The 19,772-nt window shown below is 38.5% G+C and overlaps 1 protein-coding gene across 4 annotated transcripts in view; it reads right to left on the bottom strand.

Annotated features, from left to right (window-relative positions):
- LOC108665984 (katanin p80 WD40 repeat-containing subunit B1) overlaps positions 1-19,239 on the bottom strand; it is a 65,910-nt gene extending 46,671 nt beyond the window's left edge. For 3 of the 4 annotated variants that reach the window (XM_047883826.1, XM_047883827.1, XM_047883828.1), the window contains exon 1: positions 11,336-11,743. In XM_047883826.1, coding sequence (XP_047739782.1) covers positions 11,336-11,516 — 181 coding nt within the window. In that variant the 5' untranslated portion in view covers positions 11,517-11,743. Of the gene's footprint in view, positions 1-11,335; positions 11,744-18,940 lie in introns of those variants that run through there. The other variant, XM_018152794.2, reaches the window with a different exon arrangement.
- Positions 19,240-19,772: the final 533 nt, after the last annotated feature.

The following is a 19,772-nucleotide window of genomic DNA, read 5'->3' as shown; positions in this document are numbered from 1 at the left end:
CATTACCTACCAAAGTCAACATAAATCAGCATTACCTACCAAAGTCAACATAAATTAGCATTGCTAGGATGCAGCGATGCGCACAAGGAAGCAAGAAGTGTGACAAGGACGTCCTCCTTTACAGTCACATCTGTGACGACGTCACAAACTGCCTTGCACAACACCGTCTTCCGATAAATTTACTATATGGCGCTTTTATAGGCCTTGCTTCCGCCATGTTCCCACGCGTGGAAACGGCATACCGAATGGCCAAATACACAAAATTACAATGTATTCATAAAGTATCACACATAGTATAACTTTATTTCATGTGAGTATATCACACTAGAAGAATTTCGTGTAGCAAGACGAGATTCAATTTTAATTATACTCGAAATGATGAGAATATGGAGCATAATAAAGCATATATTTGAATTTAAGAGTTATTGATTTAACTGTTCATTGCGCAAATAAATTAGTATGTTTATCCGGATGTATATGCCGAACTCGTGCATCAACTTAAGTCATTGCTACCTATGCAAATAAACCCCCTAGATCAAAGTTCATTTCTCAATTGCTTGAATATTATTACGTTTTTCGTTCAATATAAAATTAAAGTTATTATCCATGTCTTTTAAGTCATCAATATCTTCAACCCTACAATGTTAGGCAAAAACTATTTATAATCAAAATATATGTAGGAAAGAAATGACACTTCTGCTCGTGAAAACTCGTTATAAAAATTTATCCTTAAATAATATTTAATAACAATATACTACTAAGATAGTAAAAATGTTTGTATACGCTTTTAGTATTCTGCCTGGTCCTTAGACAGTACCTATTAATGACTTGCTTAACTCCTGATCAAGAAATCATCAAGCTAGATCGAGGATACTACCTGACTTTACAAGGGAAAGCCTAAGTAAATATTGGACACATTAGTCCTTCAATATAGCGGTAACATTTTTCTTAAAATTGTAAATACGATCTTTCAAAGTCGTCTATCATCGGAGATTTAGTGGTGATGCCAGTGAGGGGATAAATGGCAACAAGTCATTACTAGATTGCTGTGCATGGTACATAGAAATTAGTTCAAGCTGCAAAAAAAGAGTAATGTTAAGAGCTACGGTACGCTATTGCTCAGATCGCAAGGCACGAATTTGTTGTACAGGCTTAGCAATAAGTTAGCATGATGACTGAACTTGGTATAGCTTTGCTGATTCTTCAGCAAGAGTGCAGAAATTGAAAATCATTCAGACATGAAAATGCAAAATAACTAATTCTCTTTGTAGCCTACGAAATATTTAGAGCTTGTCAAATTGAAAAAAATCCACTGTGTGCTGATGTCAGCAAAAACTGTTTATAACCGTTGGAAAACTGTTCATTGTGATGATAAAGAGACTGCGGGAACCCCGAATGATGAACATAAATGCAGCGTCATACTTTCCCTCGCTATGGATGAGCCATTTACCCTGGTTCAGTTAGATTGCAAGGTAGGTACGCTGTCGATGACCCACTGCGAGCCAGGAAACTCGTGTTTTTATTATTAAACTCGCTTAGTTTAATAAGTGTAAGGGTCAACATGAGGCTTTGCTGTCTTTCGTGGAGTTCGCTTAATATGCTCATCTGCCGATAAATATTATTACTGATCACATTGTACTCACGATAGGTATATTGTGAGTGGGCAAGGAAGGGATCTTTTAGGACTTTGCTGTGTACGTGAAAATCGACTCATTCTAAGTTACCATTGCAATGTAAATAAGTAGGCGTTTCGTGCAGGAGTTAGGTGTTGGTATCGACATTGGGAAATATTTAGCTCGGGCATTACTACAAGTACAACCCGAGCTAAAAAGAAAAAAAAAACTAATGTTTAGATCAATGCTGCAAGAAATTTGGAATAAATACGCAGGACTTCTTAGCAACAGCAAATAATGTGCGTCGGTTACGTTCCTGAAGTCGCCATTATAGATTCTGATGCAGAAGTACCTAGCCGATCACAAAAGACTTCAGCATGTGAGTGACTTGAATAATGATTCGGATAGCACAGTCGCGATAACAGTCACTACTGCCGAGTAAACACAGAAGAACAGCTATAAAAAAATCAAATTCAGTCCAGTTCCTTCTAAGTCTGGAAAGGCGCTCTTCCATTCGGCTATCAGCACACCTTCAGCATCGCCATTGCAAGGTGGACGGAATGATATCCAGACCATCATTATTATCTTTATATCCATTATTATCCAATGAGGTTGAGCCTCATTGCCAGTATAATTTACAAAGCATCAGTAATCAAGGCTACAAAGCTATCAGCAAACCCATGGACCACCACCACATATTACATTGGTCAACGAGGTAAGGGTAATTAAATAATATCATTGATTACGTAGAGAAAACATACCGTAATGAAAAAGATTAGATAATGAAAAATATAAAGTAAACTTTTTTCATTAATCAAAAAATTTGACAGGTTAAATTGAGTTTTGTCCATCATTACATAATTTGGCTAACTGGAAATATTTATGTTTGAAATTATTTCACTTCAATATGGCTCTCAGCCAAAAAATTCCCGACACAAGTAACATGTCTAAAATGAAATTTATATCAGTCACAACAAATTTTGAGGTTTTGCAATACTATAAATATACAATAAAAATCTTAATTCGTAGAATGCTAAGTTAAAATAACAAGTGGTAAGTTTCGTACACGCAAAAAGGCATTGCATGATTAATAACTGAGTAAAAATGATTAACCTAAGCGAATTAAATGAGATTGACCAGATTGAAATTAATAGAAATAAATTCGGAGAATAATTCAATATAGAATATTTATCACCTAGCTCTTCATTATTTTCATAAGTGCTTGCGTACCACGGTACATGACAAAAGTTCTGTCTTTCGCTGCGAGGCATTGCTGATTTATTCCGACGGCATGTCACGAGAAAACTCGCGGCCGAGGCAGCAGAACGCGTCACAAACACGATGTAGTGCACACAATTGTCGAAATTAGCGCCATCAACATCAGTCATGCAACTACAGCGAGACCCCCGATGACTGGACGATTTCAACCCCCGCTCTGTTCGCCTCAAGTTGAAGCGGCGCGAAGGAAAGGAACAACAACGAGCGACGACGAGAAATGAAACGAGCGCGACGAAACGAGCAAAGGCGAGCGACTGCAAAGCGACGAAACGGACGACAACGAGCGACGAAACGAGTGACGGCGAGCAACGAAACGAGCGACAAGAGCAACGAAACGAGTGACGGCGAGCAACGAAACGAGCGACGACGAGTGCGACGAAACGAGCGACGACGAGTGTGACGAAACGAGTGACGACAAGCAACGAAACGAGCGACAGGAGCGACGAAACGAGCGACGACGAGCGCGACGAAACGACGTACAACGAACGACAGACGAGCGGAGCTTCCAACGTCGTGGAAAAGAAAGCAGAGCGAAGCGACGAGTTTCGTGATTTCGAAACGGAATGAGGGCAACCTTACGTGCCCTGCTTGTACAGCGCTGGCGTCCGACAACACGGTGCATAGTCGCGGTTCACATTCACATAAAATGCAGTCGATGTCTTCAAAAATATTAGCAAGTCAAGTTTAATCGACCAGAAATGTTTATTGAAATTTCATGATTTGGCATGAGAAACATTTAAGTTGCAGCGACGGGTAAACAGCTTGAAAACTCAAAATTAGAAATAAAATTTTAGCGTACAATTATTTTTGCTACATTATATAGATTTCATAAGTTTGCGTACAAGAATTTCACGACGCACAAATCATCACAGACAAGTATGCACAGGAATGAGTGCCTCATTACAACGATAAGGTGGTGTTATCAGACGATAACAGCACACCGCTTCGGCTATCTTTGTGTTACGACACCAACTTGGGAACAATGGCCAATTGGCCATCCTCGAGTGGCTTCCTCACTCCGAAAGCTTCGTAAGGGTGCGAAAATATGTTAATATGTATGTCACTATCGGCGGATCTGCGGTCTTGAACGCAGAGGTGAAGTAAATTGGAGTCAGTCAGCGCAAAATTTTCAAAAATCTGGCATTGTATTGTCAAATTTGGTAACGAACTTTTACCAAAAACATTAATTCGTAAAATGAACTCTTTCAAAAATTACAAATTTCTTAGAAGACCAATTTCCAAATTCAAACATTATACAAAGGAAAATAGAAAACATACTCCACTTTGTTCGGAAGAAAAATAATGTCAACATTCATTTCACTATATACATAGATCATGCAAGATTGAATACGCAACACAGTCCAACACACGATATACCAGCAGCGGCATAGTGTAAGTCTATGTGGAACGAAGATTTAACAGCTCCACCAGATTCTCAGTATCGTTTGGCCATTTCCATGCAAAAAGGCAATCGATATATTTTCTTCGTTTTCGAACAGATAAAAAAACGCAACATTTATCAATAAAGTGCATATTGCAATATGCTGCTTTTACTGGTTCACATATTCATCTCAATAATTACCGCTGTTCAGTATTGATGAACAATATTGTTTTACGTTTCAAAACCAATCGACGAAGTGGACGCCAGTTGCATAAAATACCAAATTATAAAAGAGATTGATAATAAAACTATGAAACGAATAACAATGCGAACATACAATGTCATGCATGCTGCCTGCAGTCCATCTGAAAAGCACGTGAAATGTTCTTGTTTAAAATAAACTCTCAATTGCACGATAGTGTGTATATATTTATTGCAATAATCTAATCTGGGCCAATCAAATGAAACTACGGCTCCAATAACTAAAAATTCTGCAATTCAGCGCATGACAACTGAAAAATTTAACTGAAGTGCAGTTACGAAACCCACGGCACTTGAAAGACTTTAACGCAAGACACTTAAGAAGCCCACTTATTTCAGAGCTCGAAAAAATATCCCAACGTTAACTTTGAAGAAATGAACGATGAAGGTAATTGTGAATAAAGCTTTTAAATGCAAGAAAAAATGAGAGCAAGGAAATGAAAAAAAATGTTAGACACAGACAACACCATAGTAAAGCTGGTCAAAATAGCGTGTTATTATTCCTAAACCAGTTGTATATTAAATAACTAAGAGGCACAGAACATGAAAATGATAAATTCTATCAAAATCTTCAATGCAACGCTCATTATAGATATACGACCATCACAACTACACGATAACATAGAACTCACTGTTAAATTTATTATATCATGACCATACCGAGTATCGTAGCCAGCGCCAGGCCATGAACGTACATATGGTGCAAGAGGGCAAACGCCAACGCAGTCCTCATATCCAGGTTAAGAGAAGGGCTCTACCCTCGCACTACACCAACTTTAAAATCAACCTTACACTCGACCAACCTTACACTCCGCTAACCTCACACTCGAACAACCTTACACTCGAACAACCTTACACTCGAACAACCTTACACTCGACCAACCTTACACTCGACCAACCTTACACTGGACCAACCTTACATGCACTCGACCAACCTTACACTCCATCAACCTTACACTCGACCAACCTTACACTGGACCAACCTTACATGACCAACCTTACACTCGACCAACCTTACACTCGACCAACCTTACACTCGACCAACCTTACACTCGACCAACCTTACACTCCACTAACCTTACACTCGACCAACCTTACACTCAACCAACCTTACACTCGACCAACCTTACACTCCACTAACCTTACACTCGACCAACCTTATTACACTCCACTAATCTAACACTCAACTAACATATAATTCTACGAACGTTACAATCCACTTACACTTCACGCTAAAATAAACTTTCGACGTTCTCAGCCTCAACTTCTTCCCAGGCTATCTGCTCTCAAGGGCTGAATATGAATATCTTCTTGAGTAAATATTGAGTAACTTCCCAACCCAAACATATGCGAGAACAAGGAAATAATGCACTAATATAAATTAAGTAAAATTTCATATTTTCTACGCAAGATAAAATAATAACTGAAGGCAAGAAATTCGTCATTAACATACGATATTTCACTCTTTCGCAGATCGCGGTTTAAAAAAATGAAATCCTAGAAAAGTTGATTATAAAATTATTCGACGCACCGATGAAGGGTATGGCTTTGAACTTGATTTATGGTAGGAGGGATAGTCGAGCTCTCACTCCTAATAAGACACAGACAATGGAGGCGACATATGTGTGCATCAGCACTCCCACATCGAGTTCAGCACCACATGGGCAACGCATTTCGCACTCAGGTATAATGTTTCAGGTCCACGCAATGATATGCCCGCGGAACACAACTTGTACCAACCAACACAAACAAAAATCGCTCAATGAAAGCAATGATTTGAAAACTATTATTATGAAGCATTTGACATTCTAGGTATTTTCAAAATAAAAGGCTATATTCTAGATCATATTGTGTGATTATTAGCTGGTTTATTGCTAGACACCTCATTGTTATTGAAAAGAGAATCAACTGTACTCCGTAGATCAAATTCGTTGATCGCGCGATCGTTTTGTTGCACATCGTGTTTTAGACGCGCTTCATTTCACGCGATAAGTAGAAGAATGACAAAAGTAATTTTATTATTCGTTTATCGAAGAATTTGAACTACTCTTGATCCCAACATGGAAGAATTTCTAACACTGCACTCAAAGTTTACCCTGTACGATATTAGACAAGAATTCAACGAGTGTGATGAAAGGATGAGGCAGGATTCAACGAGGATGAAAGGATACAACGAGACTATTTTGGAAAGGATGAGGCAGCGTGAGGTTCTCTACACATCGTGGTAGAGGTAAAGGACGTTGGAAGCAATTAAGACGAAAAAAAAACTGTCAAAAACTAGAAAGGAAAGGAAACCTTTAATTCCTAACAGCGGCAGCAGCGGTGAGACGACGTGAGCGCCAGCAGCGTAGCCCTAGGGCGCTTGACTTCACCAGCCCATTGTTCTTCGCGACGTTTTTGTTCTTGTCGAGAAACACCGGCTGGTGTCTATGACCCTGTTTCATTCCCGACTCTTCATTAACAGCCATTAAGACTTTAGCTTCCTTTTTATTGTAAAACAATTTAATTTACTATGAATGGATTAGTTTAACGAATTTAGAAACTTAAATCTTTCAGCGAAGTTGTAACTGCAGTTTCGCATATAGGTAGTTCTAACTAACATTTTATCAATAACTGAATTGTCTCTTCTTTAAACAAATTATAATCCGATGGTTCGTAAATATTGTTGAAAAAGAATTTAATTAGAAGTTGTTAATAAGAAGAGATAGAACTTTATGAAACATGACTCAACTATCGGCATGTATTATGGCGGTAGCTGATCATTATAAGATTCGATAAAACAATTTGGTTCATAGTTCAAGATAAGCAATCTGCATGTGTCAATTAAGGCAGATATGAAGCCCTGAACATACAAAATTGACGGGTGGTAATTATGCCCTGAATAACAGCTCGCTTTCAACAAACATATCAATGAGCTAGCTAACAAACTTCCACGAAGATAGACAGTCTGTTTACCTTTTAACAGCTAAATTTCGTGTACGGAGTTAGAAACGCACAATGTTCATTAATAACAAAACTATGTGAGCTTTAACAAACCTGAGCAATTTCTCATAAATACTCTTCCAACAGTTAATGTCTTAAATTTTTCAAAAAAATAACGAAATAATATTCATGTTCGTTTTTAAATTCTAAATCATCAATCATTTCTGCATAACTATACGGTATTTGAATAAGACACACAAATACAGTTTAGTTAGTAAATATGAGTGACTAATCACAGTGAGTGGTGTTTGGAATTATTAGGAGCGATTTAAAAATTCGAGAACACCTCGTGTCCCTGAGAGATATGAGCCGAAAAAGTCTAACTCAGTCTGGCAACGACCTTCCCTTTAAGGTTATCCCGAGATCTGCACAACTGCTTACAGATCAAGCAACTCAAGCCGCATTCCCCAGCATTAGAGTTTGGCATTAAAAATGAGTCTAATGAGTGACACCAAAGAAGACATTTACAATCAAGATATGTTTAAAAATTATAAAAAACTATGAAAAATAGGAAGTTTTTCAGAATATGGTAAATTAATACTTTAAATTAAAGCAAACATTACGAAGAGTTTATGTTAATAACCAACCCCACACCCAGCCCTCCGCAATGCCAATGGCTCTCGAGTCCATAACTGCATGCACGGGTCAGAAGATCACAGACATTTTTTAGCTGCTGATAGTTCACCTGAAACTAATATCGTATTGATGTTTGTAATCAAAACTAGTTTATTCTCAATTGAATACGATTGTCCATGTTATTATTTTTATATTTATTTTATCATCTGACAACCTCCTAATGTTAGATTTTACCATGGAAAACTTCATTGACTATATAGTAGACGGGTTAAAATACCATCACGATACGAAGTAACACTACTCTAGGCCAGTTATTAGTTCTGGAATAACATTGTTATTAATAAAGGAATAAGATTGAGAATAAAACTGTAATAACCCGAAAATAGAAATAATATAGTAATTAATACTAGAATATTCACGCAATAACGTGTTTCCAAACAGGACTGGATTACTGCTGGTGCGAGTGGATATGAAGAGGCTGCAGCAGAGCAGGCTGGAGCTGCATATCCATGTGTGGTGAAACCTTCCCTTGTAAGGCTATCCACGACGCCCACGCGGCGGCTGAGCCGCTGCACCAACCAGGGCCACATACCCAATAATGCTTGATGCTTCACCACATCATCAAACCAAATCATCATCTTAAGTCAATGCTTCACCACATCATCAAACCAAATCATCATCTTAAGTCCATGCATCACCACATCATCGAACCAAATCATCATCTTAAGTTCATCAGCTAACGCCAATTCAGGTCTAAGCTGAACCAGATGATCGCAAAACTTTGGTTTGTGAAGATAAGCAACATCTAGACGCATACATACACGTAGATATATACTTGTGTCTTTTACTAGTCGTGTACAGTAGCCAACGACACTCACGCCTCGTCACGCACACTGTAATTCGTAATGCTGTCCGCCAAAATGGCAGATGCACAGTCGTACAGGCACAACAAAGCAGCAATTAAATGATAATTAATTAATTAATTATCATTAATTAATTAATTAGCAAATAATTAATGTCCACCAACAAAAAGCAGACGCATACGGAAAGCATATATAGCCTGGACGGCGAGCGAGAGAAAGCTGTCCCCTGGATGCGGTTGCCTGCAAGCAGAGTTTACTCGTAGACCGACGTCACGAGTCACGTCTCAACGCCGCGCATCGTTGCCTCATACAAGAATAACAACAGCATAATATAAAACTGAAAGCAATTGAAATGAAAAACGAAGAACAGGCATATATTTTGCTAAACATTTTTTTGGGTGTTGAATGAATGCAGCCCTTTCAAGTGCCGTGCGAAATCTCAAAAGAACAAATTCACTTATTAACACGATCGAGGAGACTAAACGATTTACAGTTAAACAATGAAACGTCTGAATTATTGTTCATATATTGAAAATTGACAACATACTGAGTAAACACGATCGATTAAAGTAAATAATAATAAGCATTAAAAATTACCTTACCTAGACAGGCAGCACGGGACAGACAGGCAGCACGAGGCAGACAGACAGCACGGGACAGACAGGCAGCACGAGGCAGACAGGCAGCACGAGGCAGACAGGCAGCACGCGGCAGACAGGCAGCACGCGGCAGACAGGCAGCACGCGGTAGACAGGAAGACGGCAGTTTTAAGTGTTTGTACAGAAGCTAAATCAACCATCAGCGTTCGGCGTGTAGGTGTGAGCTTCAGGCTGCGTTCAATTACAAAGTATACACACGTGTTTTAACGTTGTTTTCAGCTGACTGGCTCGCAGCATTCAAACTTCAAAATATAAGAAATAATAATCATAAAAATATCGTCTTATTTTCAGTTCGTTGAGTGAGAAAACAAAAATTTGAAATCGTGGCAGTCCAGCGTTGCATTGAGTGCGCACAGTAAAGTTTCAAGAAGCACGTCAGTTTCACGCACGCATTTTCAGCAGGATGCTCTCGAAAGTTCGACGACCGAGCCAGCAATTACGGTGAGATTTTTACTCACAACGATCGAAGCGGACGAAATCAGTTGAAAAATTTTACACAGCGGTCTTGTGCGTACTCAACGACCTGCTGCGCGCGTGCAGCGTTGGCAGAACCACTCACAATTAGAAGTTCGTGTACCAACTTCCGGTGTTATTTCGAGACCTGCAGCGACACTGCGGGCACTAGAACAGTGCCACGCAGCGTTAATGACGAAAGAAAAAGTCAATTTAGAGTGACAAGTGTATTGGAGGTTTCGGGAAAGGTGCCAGGCTACGAGTACAGCTCGCAAGACATTACCGTAGGATTTCCTGTCTCAGCTGCCGCAGCTTGAGTCGAAAACAAGGATTCTGATAATGAACATCCGGCTATAAAGTGTGACGCTCTCTGGCATGAGGAATGTGCGGGAAGAAGCTACAAGCAATAGATCAACAATAAAGTCATGAATTACTTGCACAATTTATCAAACGGAAATACGCTTCTCACTGAAGTCACTGGAGAGTGAAAATTTTCAACAAATTTTACCTCCCTTTATTGAAATGGAACATAATTCTCAAATACACATCGCAGAGACTAAATCATATGTGTATGTCCAATTATCAGTTAGTGTTATTAGTGCCTTACATAGAAGCCAATACAATATTTTACTTATGTTAGGTATGTATAGCAAATGTGTCCATATAGCATGGTAACTTTATCCTTCAAAATATTTGAGGGCACACTAAAGGTTTTCCTGAATTCTGGGTTTTAATTTAAAGGAGTCCAGAATTTAATGGTGCTTGAATAATAAAACTCAACAAGACTTCCGCGAAGACGGATCGCCGCCGTCACGTCAAGACCGTCAAAATTCGAAACCTAGCCCAATTAAATTCCAAGAAAGCAGACCGTACAAACGCGGTGGACTGCATGCTTTCCCCGGTTGATCATCGAAGCAGAACTATCGCTAGCCGATTCTTACGATAAATCTGCCTGGTATTAGAACCGCTTACTGCGTGGATTTCGTTTTGTGCTTGAGAATAACAAAACAATGTTTGGTAATTTTAATATTAAACACTAAATTCCTGCATTAGCATTGAATTTCCAGGTGGGATGCTGTGATACAAGATCAAACGAGCGATATACTTCATTTTTACTAACACAAAATACGTAGTTTGGCATAGATGTTAAACACAGTATGTACGGAACAAATTCCATTATTTGCAATAGGCATCACCATATAAATCCATCAGAGGTTATTAGATTATGACAGTTAATTAGGATAATTTGATTTACTAATGATGACTCACTGAAAGCAAGCGTGACCTGACGGGCATCCTGAAGGTGCGGTCTTCTGACGCCCCTTGTGGTGACAGAGGGCGGCGCCCTCCGCTTGTCAGGAGGACGCTTGAGACTGCTGGTGGTGCTTGTGGTACTCGTGGTTCTGGTGCGCGAGTGTACGCTGCCTACCATGCTTACCTGACGCACCATGTGCACGACTAAACGCAACGCAAGGTAGGATATTAGTTCGTACTTAAACGCACCACCACTTTTAAGACCAGCTGAATGTTTAAATAATGGAATAAAAACACTTTTTTCTTTGGTAGAGTACAATATCTCATTGAAATAAATGATAATGCCACTTTAACAACGTACTTGGTATCTCGAGATGCGAGTTGTACACTATAAGTAAGGCCGTGCTATACTTTTACACTTGAATTGAAGCCAAACATAGCACAAATGCTGGATTTCTCACCAACTACACATGTAGTTAAAGATTGAACACAGACTGTTGAAATAAATTTTCAAAATCCTAATGCACAAGTCAAAAGCAACCCAAAATTTTCAAATCCCGAAACAAGTTTTCACGAATTAAATGCAAACTCCTGAGAAATTAAAATAACCCTTCTCTAATCAAACAATCGTTTAGAGGGCGTAAATATGAACAATGCAATTGTTCAGATCAAAAGGGTTAGATATTCCTGCGAAACAAATAGAAAATGAGTTATACCAACAAAAAATGGGAGTAGTCAAATTTGGAGCGTTTTCATTTCATCATTAAAGTTGGACCGGGTCAAAATGTTCCCAAGGCTTTATGTGAACAAAACAAAAATAAGATGAATTTTTTACGTACTACCCAAGCAAGTTGGAACACAAGATATGGGTATTTGTTGCACTGACTCAAGACTTCATTAGTGGCAGAAGCCAAGGCTATGATATGCTAGCTCACAATGCAACGCAACTGCACCGCGGGGAACCGGTGTACGAGATCTACAGCAGCAGATACAGAGTGCATTAGTGCTGAGCTAAGTGCACTTATCTTGCCAGCCTAGGCAAGATGAGAGAGTGAAGCCTCGTACTGAAAGAAGCGAGCCTTTATGCTGCATATGCCAGGCCTTATTGTACAAGAAGTTAGGTCTTGTGCTGTGCTGAAGGGTGTGCGGTTCCTTCGCGCCGCCCAGTCAAGAGCGGTACCGTCCTATATGAATCTGCAACCGGTTGTCGACTTGGTGAACCCGGCTCTTCAAAACAACTTCCTACCACTAATAGTAATATTTAGAAACGTTAAATTCTGATTCAAGAGTGTGATCGAGATGTTTCGTAGGAAACGCTGACCATTTCAATAAGTTTTTGACAAGCATTAAATGAGCCATCAGCTCAAATGCAAGCAAATTCTTATATCAATGAACCAATCTACCGTTAATCTCTTTAATTTTCCAACTAATCGCGTAAGTGGTACGCGAATCAACGACAATCATAGATCTGTTCCGTTCAAGAGCACAGCGATGGCGTAGAATGTAACCAATGGACCGCGCATAATCTCAAACAACCTTGAACTTGTTGAAGTGAGCTCTAGGTTGAGCAAACAATGCACGTCTCAACCTCCCATAAACACTGATAGCACAAACTCAAAAGCAAGCTTGGCTTTGTCGGTAAATCCACGGCTCTACTCAATCCGCAAGGTCACTCTAACGCTTCATTCTAGTTCACGAAGGTGAAATAATAGCTCACTGACCATTTTAATGGTTTAAAAGCAATAAAATTAAAAAACAAGCCTATTTTTAGTTCTTAGATAATAATTGCCTAAATTGCTTGAAAAATACATTCGCAGGGCAAGTATCGAGACATAAATCATTGAAAACTACGTACCACAGAAGACAATAATTCGGCTGGGAATAACTAAAATGATTTAGTCATTACCAATTTAGAGCAGAGTACCCTTGCTGTGAGGAGCTTAGAACAGCGGTGTAAGACATATCAACGCTAAATCTTCAACCAAAATCAACACGCCATTTTAGCAATTCTGAATATGAGGTTACAAGAAAATTCGTTTTGTATTTTAATGGTGTGTTGCACCAAAAAAATACAAAACGAAAATCTGACACGCATTTCGTGTCAGATTTTTCAATTCAATAATACCAAGCTAGCGATTATTGCCACTTAAAAATGACTATTGCGGCAGTGCTATAAGACGTTAGCGTGATGCGAGGTCTTAATGCAGTTATTTCATCAGAGAACGAAACAATGCAAGCGACCGAGTGATATTAAGAACTATCTATGCAGCTCGACAGTAAAATAACAATCGAGAAATGGCGATATATTTCGCTAGGTACGACATTAAAACCTCCGTAGGATTATCATAATAATTCTCAATTAATTACTTCCATTAAGGTCATTAGGACGAGTCGTTTGTATACTAAAGGGAACAACGACTAATAAATAATTTAATTCGACAGGAAATACGTCAGTGATGGAGAGGAAATTATGAGAGTCCGTTGATGATACCTCATGATACGTTGATCTTACCTAATAAGTAAGGCAAATTCGTCAAATCGGATGAATTGAATTTAAATCGATAGTAAACAAATGGATTTAATTCAAATCGATAATGAACGAATGGATTTAATTTAAATCGATAGTAAGTACCGTATATCCTAGTAATGGTGGACATTTCACTGCTATTTGACAACAAATCTCTGGCCGAAAAGTAGTTCTGTTGCTCTGACGTCAGCGCGATGGGCGAAAGACGCGTGAGACGTGTTCAATCACGCGTCTAAAACGTGATGGAACAATGGGTACCGACAACCATGACTAAACACTGCATTAAAATTGCATACAATACGCACCTAAATATAGGTAACCGGTACGATCACGTTCATGCGTCCGTGCGAACGGTTAGGCATCGCCAGAACCCTACTGATTGTTAACAACAAATTTAGAACCATGCATAATTTCGAGCTAAATGTGATATAACCATGCACAGCACATTGGATAATAGAAATTTACACGAACTTCATTACTGTAACTTATACAATTCAACGTCAACGGCAATGCTAAGTAAGTTACAATTAAGATAAGTGAGTTATAAAAGAAATTATTTTAAAATAAAAATACAAGTGGTTAGCATGTCACCAAATGAAGAAATTGCGAACCTCTATAACTCACATCCCAGAACCTACAAACATCGAGACTCTACAGAGTAGAACTCTGACCTTCAGACCTGGGGTTAAGAACCTAGAACTGGAGGCGAGTCACTTATGCGGGCGAGAGAGTGTGTTAATAATATTATATAGGTATTATAATAGAGAACAGCACGCAAAGGTTCCATTTTGTTCTTGATCGTTCCCAAAAGCCGTTGTCATGCCTCGGGAAGGTGTTCTCTATGAGACTACTTCTAAATACAAATACCTGCATCGTATACTATTCTCTAAATAATAAATATAGACATATTCTTCAACATCAATAGTGTAGATAACGTGAAGAAAATCAAATATTACATTACATAATCAGATGAAACGAAGAGTAGTTTTACAGCCGTAGAACACCTCAATTGTTTCCAAAATTAACCTGCCTCATTAATAACACGTTTATTATAGAACACTAGTGCACATATATATGTCTGAAGGAAATTACGAAACAATTCGAGTCTCAGGCAAAGAAAATTTTAAATTCTCAGACTAAAACATTTTTCACTAATATTTTTCATTCATTTGGCAAAAATACTTTAGGTTTGGCGAAAATTTTTCGCCAAACCTTCGTTCATTTCCAGTAAATACGATGTTAAATACAATGACTAATATAAAAAAATGACCCGTTTTTACTCATCAGAACTTTCAATCATCTCTAGTCTGAACGCAAGTTTGGTTAATAAGACGATGCGCCTCGGGAGAGAAGCTCGGATCCGTATCTTGGATACACAGCAGGTAAACGCGCGAGCGGAAGCTGATAACATCGTCACCGGTCAAGATAAAAAGTCGACCACAACAAGTGTTCTGTACTCGGAGGCAAGGCTACGAAACAGCAGATATAAATATTTCTAATAGGTTCGCTTTAATTGAGTGGTGTAAGTAAGAGCAGTCACGTGGAAAAATTCAGTTGAAATGAGCATGAATACAATTCATCTCAAACTCTGAACACTGCGCCACAAATTTTGTGGTTAATAAAATCACAGATTTGTATACCTAAAACCGCCAAGTTAACTTGGCATTTTTCGAAAGTAGTTTGTAATAGATATAAGGTTAACAAGAAGTTGATATAAGAAGATTAACGTAGGTTAACCCAGCTTGGAAGATTAACGTAGGTTAACCCAGCGTGGGAGATTAACGTAGGTTAACCCAGCTTGTAAGCTTAATCCGGCGAGCAGGACACCGGTGTTGCTTGGTAGGTTTTGTTGATAGGTTAGACGAGTTTTTCTAAGGACCTATAAATCGCAAACTATGAAAAAATATTAGAGTAAAAATTTCAATTCGTACATACTTTCATTTACTATGACCGAGTTGATCATATCCAGATCATTATGACACGTTTAGTGTTGTGCATACGAGCTCGCCTAACTCCCAATACATTTCTGATAGAAGGCTTCATACGAGATTGCCAACTGTTATACATTTGAAAATACATATCGGATAAAAGGCCTTCAGTCAAAACTATCGGGAGCAAGAGGGACACGGTGATTGGCAAAGTATGAAGTAACGACAATACATGAATTGAATACATGAAGTGAAGGTAATATATGAAAGTTGAGGCAATAGATGAACTGAAGGCAACATAAGAAACGCAGCGTTATGAAACGTTTCCGAAGGTGTAAAAAAAATATGGCACCCATTAATTGCCCGCGTATGACCAACGGATGATCTCACGCAATGATAGCCGGGATCCACACAGCTTAGCTTGTGTCGGCACCACGGAGACGTCAAACACATCAACTCTGTGGTGATATCAACATCACATTCCCCACACCACACATCAATTCTGTTGATATCATCAACACTCCAACTTAACTCTGTGGTGAGAGGTGATATCAGCAACACATCAAACACACACTTGGTGGTGTAACAACCAAACAAGCAATACAACGAGCCGCGATGGAGCAGGTCCACGAACAAAGTGTCGCTACCCAATTACGGGAATTTATTCCGTATCAAAGTACCTGTTTTTACGTCGGTCTGTTCCACCAATACGCAAGATGCCTTCACAAGCAGTGTCGTGATGGGCATATAAAATAACATCTCCTGATATCCCTGATTGCTTCTGAATGCATGGATAGCATTTTAATGATGCATGATTAAATCGTCGTCGTAGCTCTTCAAATATCCATGATGGGTTCTGAATGCATGGATAGCATTTTAATGGTGCATAAGTAAATCGCCGCCTTAGCTCTTCAAATATCCATGATGGGTTCTGAATGCATGGATAGCATTTAGATGGTGCATAAGTAAATCGTTGTCGTAGCGTATCAAATATCCATGATGAGCTCTGAATGAGAAATATCATTAATGATTTTGATGGTGCATAAGCAAATTGCCATCGCTGTCCAAATATCCCTGATGTGCTTTGAATGCAACGGTGAGCTATGTGATTATGGATGCATAAATTGCCATTCTACAGCCATTCTAGATGGTCATTGAATGCTGTCATTTTTTCAGACCTGAAAGGAATAGGGATTTCTATGGCCAAACAAAGTCCACTGCACGAGCGTTCGATGTGCAAGACGTATCAGACGTTGGCAATACGCAAACGTTCGTTATCATCAGAGCGCGGACAAAGGATTCAGGATACGCTTTCTTCTTATCGCGTAGATAAGCACGTTAGTTTTACTGAATCATCGAAAAACATATCAAAGCTTTCCCTTGGGGAAGCTTATATGACAATTTAATATGTCAATATTGAGACAAATTCAATAGTTCAAAATTAAACTAATAAACCACGATGCATACATACTTGAATCGATGGGAACCATCTTGCAAATTTGGTTAACAACAAAAAGAAAAACAATTTAAATGCGTGAGATGAAAGTGATCGTATTTTTAAAACGCGAACTAGTATGAACGTGAGCTAAAAAAAAGGATAAAACTCAATTCACAGCCATCATACGAGAATCGATTCATTAAATAGCGGGAAACACGGCAATGATCGATACTACCTGCGGCTGTCACGACAGTGAGGGTAAGAAGTATTGGACAAGCCAACGCCTTTTATAAACCATTATTCTTGCCACGAAAGATGACATCATTTGCTACGAATGATCTTCGTTCTTTCGAGCGAATTCTCTTACACATACAAATGACATGCTGTGCTATGTCATTGACTATGTAGGACGAAATGTACAATAAATGATGGCTATAAAGACTGTCACGACTGCTGGTTGTGTGTCGGACGAGTCACAAAGAACACAAAAACGCAACAGCAGCGGTAGGTCAGCACCGTGATCAGCATCCCACGTACATTGGTAAAAAATTGCACTTCGCCACAATTAATTAAATTCATCACATTAATCTAAGTTTTCTCATCACAAAAAATTAACGCAATCGCGGGAAAATTTTTCAAAATGCTAACTAATCTATGAAAATGTAACTTAAATGCTATCATCGTAAAATTCAGTGAAATACACAGAAATATAATAAGCTTGAATGGCGGCAAAGCACCGCAGGCACACCTCACACCCGCACGCGACGCCGTCTGATAAACAACTGTCAACCGCAGCTGCTACGAGGCGCGGGTGCAGCTGCACTCTGACGTTGCGATCCTGTCAGGGTTCACGCAATCGTAATCCTGTCCTGAGTCCATACTTTCAAAAAAGTTAAGAGATCGTAAGTTCATCGGCCAATCGTTGACGGCCTATCAAGCAAAATCCACCAATCATGGACAAGAAAATAGAGCGTAAGTACTTACGTTCACTTAGTGAATTTTGAAAGTATGGCCCCTGATCATGAAATTACTGCAGGAAAACAGCCCACACGCAACAAACTTCGATCGAAAATTCAAATACGAATAAAAACACAGGGAAATAAAACATAGGCCTAGAATTATAGACGTGAAGATTACAAAATCTCGATTCCAAGTGTTCTCCAAATTTTTAAAAGCTTGCAATGACTCGTCAAGTTCAATACATTACGCATTCAATTCGTGGAATTGTGCAGGTGCTAATTTCTAGTAGGAATAATTAAGGTGCGAAAAATTATTAAATAACTTGCATAGCACAATAACGAATCAGTAAATCAAATTACAGTCGTGGTCAACATGGAATAGCCACCAATCTTTTCTTCTCAAAATATGGTAAAAAATAAATCGTCTGCAATGATATCGTCAACTTCCAGTCCAGATTTCTGCGGTAAAATAAACTTAAATTTGAATTTTGCAAAAATTACTGTGAAAATATATTGATACATGACAGGGCATGGGAAAGTTCAAAATACCTAATAAAATTATAAAACACTAAAACTTTAAGAAAAAACATCATGTTTCACTGAGGAAGGCACAACATTACAAGGCGAGATTGGCTTAACACAAGTCAGGAAATATGAAGAACATAAGTCAGGAAATGTGAAGAACATAAGTCAGGAAATGTGAAGAACATAAGTCAGGAAATGTGAAGAACATAAGTCAGGAAATGTGAAGAACACTGCGCTACTTACGTAATTTGAATGAAGACTTCCTGTTGATTCCGGGAGAATTGTTGGCCATGACTCAACATAGGAGGTTTTTTTCTTCACAAGTTCAACATGAAGTGGTAGAAACATAGAGTTCTACACATGACACTAGGCTGCCTCAGATATCAATGATGGCTATGGTAACTCAATGCTAAAATGATTACTATTTTAACTAATTAATCGTAGTTCAATTGAGAATTTTAAGACAAGATATGGAAACAGTCACTGAATTCACAGCTAGGCTCATAAAAATAAATTTAATACAAAATAGTTCACACTTTGCCTGAAAATATTATGAGAAAAATTATATATTTTACACGATAGAGTAGACAGCATACAAAAAAATAAGAACATAAGACATAAGATAAGGATAAGAACAAAAAATGTTGATCAAAGATATGAATGTTTGACTAAATTGTCTAACTTTCTACCTTTGGGCAATCTAGAATGCAGTTTATATTAAACTCCGACCTCTCTTAAAAGTTTATTTAAAAAAGCATTAGTAAATAATGCAATCTGACTGCTCTGACATGACTGCAACTACGAGATCTTCAAGAAAATGTTTTGGGTTGACTTGTTGTTATTACATTATGCAGGATATTTTGGCAGGAGCGTTGAAATACCGCGGATTGCACCATCATTGCGGAAGTTGAAAATTATATGAAATGAAATGTTTGCAAAGTGCAAACTGCAATTTTTTCAATCAAACAAAAATACATGACATTAGAGCCACAAGATTTGACACCTACTGAAATTTTATGATATTAGATCCGCAATATTTCAGAAAAAGTAGGACATTTCCAGCCCTGCTCTACTT

The sequence above is a fragment of the Hyalella azteca genome, unplaced genomic scaffold (assembly GCF_000764305.2).
Source record: "Hyalella azteca isolate HAZT.00-mixed unplaced genomic scaffold, Hazt_2.0.2 contig13760, whole genome shotgun sequence".
Classification (NCBI taxonomy): Eukaryota; Metazoa; Arthropoda; class Malacostraca; order Amphipoda; family Hyalellidae; genus Hyalella; species Hyalella azteca.
The sequence above is the reverse complement of the archived record's forward strand: the minus strand, read 5'-3'. Positions and strand labels throughout refer to the sequence as shown.